This window comes from Primulina eburnea, chromosome 16 (genome assembly GCF_022965805.1).
Source record: "Primulina eburnea isolate SZY01 chromosome 16, ASM2296580v1, whole genome shotgun sequence".
Taxonomy (NCBI): domain Eukaryota; kingdom Viridiplantae; phylum Streptophyta; class Magnoliopsida; order Lamiales; family Gesneriaceae; genus Primulina; species Primulina eburnea.
This window is the reverse complement of record NC_133116.1, coordinates 27,142,952-27,149,318: the sequence shown is the minus strand read 5'-3', so window position 1 is coordinate 27,149,318 and position 6,367 is coordinate 27,142,952. Positions and strand designations below refer to the sequence as shown.

The window sequence follows — 6,367 nt, the reverse complement described above, 5'->3', positions numbered from 1 at the left end:
AACCTAAGACTGATCAGTCGACCAGATGATAAAGGCTAGTTACTTTCAATTATCAAACTTCAACCAAAATGATAAATGATTGAAAGCTTTATGATTAAATTATACTTACAAATTTATGCTAGCTTATTTTGAATAAAAGTATGATTTTCAATACATGTGCTTGTATATGTATTATTTGCTATTCATGTTTAGAACGTGATGAGTCAGTAGACTCACTAGGTTTGAATGCTGCAGGTGATGATGATATTGAGGGAGGCGCTGACATTTGAGTGAATCGAGTCCGTCAGTACACTCCCGATGGACTTTATTTTCCGTATTACCTTGATGGTTAAAGTTTTAAAGATTTTGTTAATAATTTAATTAGATATTTTTATACTTTATTTTGAAGTTATTTTTTATCATATTAAAGGTTGAAGTTGGATTTTTGTTAATTGAGGATCTAAGGATTTTATGCACTCGAGATTTTAAATGTTAAATTATTTTGATTTATGAAATTGTTAAGTTATTTTAAATAGTGAATTTCGAAATTATGTATGGAAAAAAAGTTTAGTAAGATTTTAAGGTTAAAAAATAGTGGACGTTTCAGATACTCTTTAAATAAAAAAACTAAAATATAATATAAGAAAGAGTTCAATCTATCCTAGGAAATCAAACAAGCAAATCCTAAACCAGTCCTATATAAATGAAAGATATATTTATTAAACAAACTAAATTATATTGATAAAGTTATTTAGTAGTATTAGATAAAGAATCATCATGACTATCATTATTTTTCTCCATTAGTGCAGTTTGGGATATTTTGCGTTCCTGTAACCTATTGAAATTTAGAGGTCGGCCACATGCTGTGGGTCGGCCACCAAGGCACGACAATGGCAGAGTGGTGCAAGCACATGGTTGCGGTAGAATGGGGTTATGATTTCTCTCTTTTTCGAAAAATTGAAAGTTGAGGTTGAAAAATATAATTTATAGTCTCATTCCATAATTTTATTTTATCTCAAACTCTAATTCCTCAATTAATTTGCCCATAAAACTTTTAATTCGAACTAAACTATACAAGCCGGTAGTTACAAAATTAACTTAAATCCCCAAATATAATTTTCTCTAAAATAAAACCCACAATTATTCGTCGAAAATTTTATAAAACCTAATTTCCCAAAGATATCGAATAGCAACGTCATTTCTTAATATTCCAAAAATCATAATAAAGCTTGTGTAGATATCTGCTTTCTAATTTTTTTTAACGAAATTCCTATTGAAAACAGGGTGTTACAATAACCAAGCGAAAATATATGTTGATACTCACTGAAAATTTAGGGTCCGATTCAATCAAGTGACACTAATCCAGACACATACTTCGAATTTGCCCTGAGCTTGAAATCATGAAGAAGACCGTTAGAAGGGGGCCGAGAGGGTGTTCCTGCGTAGCCTCTCCGATGCTCAAGTCAGAGACTATGATATAAGTGGAGAGCGACTAAGGGTGCTGCTGAAAAATAATATATATTGATGAATACATTAGACACTCAAAACTGGTATTTATAAGAAAATACTTGAGTCTTTCATGAGTCCGTCTTCCATTTGGACTAAACATGTGTAAGAGATATTGAGCTAATATATGTGGTATAAGGCCATCCACAATAACAAAGGTATTTCCATCAAATATTTGTGGGTCCCGTACTCCATATCATCAATCAAATATTTCATTACTCAAATATCCCATATTTCACAATCAAATAAAACACCAACCAAATATTTATGGGTCCCACTGTTACTTTAATTAATATTTTATTTTCATTTAAATAAAATCATTCCATCTATTTAATTAATTTCATCTAATATTTGGTATTATATTTTTATTCAAATATAAAATTAAGAAGTTTATAATGCTTATTTTTAAATGACAAATTTGTTAAAAAATAAAAATTATTAAAATTAAAAAGTTTATAACGAATATATAAAACTAATTTAACACAACAAAAAATTCAAAAGTTTGGAAAAGAGTGAAAGTTGTGCACAATTCATATCTTATATATATTTAATTATTTATATCATAATTAATATAATTAAAAACTATTAAAAACAAAAAAAAAAAAAGTAAAGGAGATTCACACATGCAGGTTTCTCTCACACGCGCGTGCAATGCACGCGTGTGTCTCAAGCTAGCGTGAGTTTCACGCTGGTTTGATTTAAAAAAAAATGTAATACCCAGTTACAAATTTGTAACCGGGTATTTGAATAGCACAAATATACAGCCTCCACAATGGTAGATATTTGGATAGCCACCATTGTGGATGCCCTAACATGTGAACCCTGATTACGTTATATGTTTATTTACCAAGTTGGTTCAAATATGCAATAATGCGAAAGTGCAGCAAAAATTGAAAGGTGGAGCTGTCATTTTGTCAATTTGGAAATAAATGTCAATATATTTTGGGTTAGGCGACAAAAATTGGCTGTCTACCTCTTCCCGCAGGCCTTCACCACGATGACTATATTTCCAATGTGGCAATGCTTTCTTATAAAAATAGGCGAAGAGCAATTTGAACGTTCTTATTCTACTTTAGATCTATATGATTCTTTTTGGTAACAAAGAATCTATATAATAACAACTTGTACTTCCCATACCTTATTTCATATTAAGATAATTGGCCTAATGACATAAAGTTTGAAGATATGATATTGATTTTGAAAATAATTTGAGACATGAATTTCAAAACACAAGCCCATTTCAATTTTATCTATATAAATAAATAACGGTTCTCAAATTCGTTATGACAAATTATTTAATTCAAACACTATATTATATTTTTCGTTTTTTTAGATACACATCATATCCTAATTCATATAAGATTAAACTGGATCAGATTGATTTGAGGTGAGGAATTTTTCTGATACCATTATTTTTTATTCAAAAAATAAAAATTGAAGTCCGAATTGAAAAAATGATCCCCGTAATGATCGAACAAAAAAAATTAAAATAACATACAAATCGTTTTTGTCGGTTTTATTTTATTATTGACAAAAATTTGTGTGAGACGGTCTCACGATCGTATTTGTGAGACGAATATCTAATTTGGATCATCCATGAAAAAGTATTACTTTTTATGCTAAGAGTATTACTTTTTATTGTAAATATGAGTATGGTTGACCCATCTCACCGATTAAGATCCGTGAGACGGTCTCACATGAGACTCACTCTTTATTATTTGGCCACGCCTTCGATGGAAAAAATATCAAAATCTAATTGTTATTTGAAGGAAAAATCAAATTACTAATTTTTCAATTTCTAATTTGTTTTTAGACAATCTTTATTAATATTAAATATTTAAAAAATAATTAACAGAGCCACGTGCATACGTGGGCTACATTGGTCAATACATTTTCATGCAAGGATAGAAAAGGTCATTTAAAATTTAAGCCACCAACATTGGGAGCTCTACCCAGCTCAGCTGCCGCCCAAACACCTGCATTGCGCCGCCGCAACTTTGCCGACGCCCACGAGATCCCCGAAATACCCCTCTAGGTTAATTTATTGGCGAATATTTTCTATATTTCCACATTCTGATGCAAACACAATTAATTAATGTCACTAATTTCCACGCATCGGCACTATTCGGTGTTTCTCCTCTGCTAAAGCCCATTTCGAGCGTGAGAAAGTCCACAGATTCTCGGGTTCGATCGAACAATCGTAGCAAGAATTGTGGGTTCGTAGGGATTAGAACAAAGGCGATGCCTTCTGGTGAAGACAACGGAGCTTTGCGTAATTTCAAGTTGAATGAATCCACGTTTTTGTCGTCTCTTATGCCGAAGAGTGAAATCGCTGCTGATCGGTTTCGTCGAAGCTCATCCGGAGTACGACGGCCGCGGTGTGTCTATTGCGATTTTTGGTTCGTTTTCTCGTTGTCCATTTTGAGAAGTTTTAGTTTTGATTTATTTTCCTTTTGGTTTGCTGGAAAATTTTGAGTGTAGCTGAGTTGTGAGTATCTAACTGCTGTTGTTTTGTTAGATTCTGGGGTGGACCCTGCAACGGCTGGGCTGAGTGTGACTTCAGAAGGAAAGCCGAAACTTTTGGATATTATTGATTGGTATGTGAATGGATTTTTTATGATAATGTAGGGAAGGTTGAGAGTTTGAATTGGTGCTTGTGAACATTATGCTTGATGTTCGATGTTTTAGTTTTTTTTCTTGTGTCATTTTCTTAATGGTAAAACTGATTCTTTTCCAACAATTTTGTGGTTGGATGGTGTAATATGAAATTCCCGGACGGCTGCTAATTTTAAGCTCTGTAATAGTTAACTTGTTACTTTTTCTTGAGTTAATTGTTAACTCGTTTAGTTATTATTGTGAAGATTCAAAACCATTTCCACTCGTTGAATGGTAATTGATGCAGTTTACTAAAATTTTCTAGTTAATTTTTTTGGTAGTACTGGGAGTGGAGACGTTGATACATCGACTGTGGTGAAGGCGGATGATGATGGGTGCATTCGTGGGACCTCTGGTTGGTTTTTTGATTGCCAAGTCAAATTTTTGGGATAGCATGGACTTGACTTGTAGGTCCTCGGTGAAATGGCATTCATTCAATTCTACTTATTTGTGTTTCTGGATAATGTAACAGGGGCTTCTTTGGTAGTAAATTCATCATGGAAAAATCCATCAGGAGAATGGCACATTGGCTGCAAATTGATCTATGAGCTTTTTACACATACATTAAGTGACAGAGTTAAGGTGACGTATTTCTGTGAATTATTGTTAGTGGGATATAATGTGCAACAAATGGAAATGCTCTATTTACATAACTATGCTCCTTGGCTCCCCAAATTTTGTATCAGAAAGAGAGGAGGAAAAGATGGGATGAAAAAAATCAGGAAGCAGTAGCGGTGGCTGTAAATCAGCTTAATGAATTTGACAAGGTTGTGAGTTCTCTGATAGTCATATTATTATTTGATTTGATTACCATATCTAATTATGAATTTACGGTACTTCTGATTTGGGTTAAATGGTGCATTAAATATAGCACAGTTCAAGAATGTTGATGGAAAACTACAACATACACTGAAGCCCTTGGTGTTAATTTTTCCGCACTTATTTTGTTTTTTTTGCTAATTATTTCAGTTGGATTTTTTTCCACATCAGCTAATACTGCTTTTCAAAGAGAGACTTCTCAATTGGAGATGAGCACATATGTCTGAAATAAAATTTTGCTACCCCCCCTCCCTTGTGTTTTTTGTTTTTGTGACTTACTGATGGAAATATTTTAATTTTACATTTAATGACGGACTCCTCGCCTTATTTTTCTTCCATGAAAATATTTATGCTAGATTTTTTATACAAGTAATTTTACTTGTAGAAACACACTAAAGTTGATGATATAAAGCTTAGAAGGGAACGAGAAGATCTCCAGAATAGAGTTGATCTTCTTCACCAGCAGGCAGATGTAAGTGATCTTTCATTGATGTGTGGGTGCTACTGTTTTTTTTTTTTTTCATTTTTGTTTGAGGATCTATCTCTTATTAATGTTTAGTCATGCTTTGATGATTTAGATCTATGACGACAAAGGACCTGTTATAGATGCAGTTGTATGGCATGATGGTGAAGTATGGAGGGCTGCTCTTGACACACAGAGTCTTGATGATGTATCAGGATGTGGAAAGCTTGCCGACTTTGTTCCTCTAACAAATTATCGGTATTTTGAGGCTCTTGTATTAATTTGGCAAACATTTGTAGTTTATTTGGGCAGGTTGTTCTTGTGTATCTTAGTAAATGGGATGATTACATAATGCCGCAATTATTATTGTGTAAAATTATAGCATGGTATAGTGAATGATGAGCTATTGAGGTGGAACAAGCATACCTACACAGTACACACCATGTACGAGTTATGGATAATTGTCTGAAAAAAGGGGGTTGCTTAAGTTTTGAGTTAGTTTGTAAGGCTTGCATAATATTCTACAAGATGTATGAAAATAAGTTAGCCAAGTTATCAATTTTTTGTTAGCTAACAAAAGCGCTATTTATCTTGTTAGAGACTTTCTTTTGTTGGTCACACTTTCTCTCTCCCATCCACTATGTTGTCTTCTGGAGAGGGCAATACTTTCTTTAGAGAGATGTTGATTTTCTTTGTAATTACTTTTTCCACTATTTTTTTTGTTCTTGTATCCCGCAACGGCGAAGTCAAGAAGGAAGAAAATCTAGTTTTTAATTTATTAAAAAATTAGGTGCCATTGTTAATGGCTTCAAGCATAAATCATGTGTTCAAAATTTAATCTGGCCATTTAGTGTGGACAGTAGGAAGTAGAGGTAGGTCTGCTGTTTGTTGTCTCCATATATGAGGCATCTGGTCAAAAAAATCATGCACGAATATTTGTCAACA

The 6,367-nt window shown here is 33.0% G+C and overlaps 1 protein-coding gene across 1 annotated transcript in view; it reads left to right on the top strand.

The window, feature by feature from the left end:
• The first annotated feature begins 3,412 nt into the window (after positions 1-3,412).
• LOC140817094 (tripeptidyl-peptidase 2) overlaps positions 3,413-6,367 on the top strand; it is a 48,600-nt gene continuing 45,645 nt past the window's right edge. The window contains 8 exon segments of the mRNA XM_073176683.1: positions 3,413-3,828; positions 3,830-3,884; positions 4,004-4,082; positions 4,422-4,495; positions 4,613-4,722; positions 4,827-4,907; positions 5,345-5,431; positions 5,538-5,680. Coding sequence (XP_073032784.1) covers positions 3,562-3,828; positions 3,830-3,884; positions 4,004-4,082; positions 4,422-4,495; positions 4,613-4,722; positions 4,827-4,907; positions 5,345-5,431; positions 5,538-5,680 — 896 coding nt within the window. The 5' untranslated portion in view covers positions 3,413-3,561.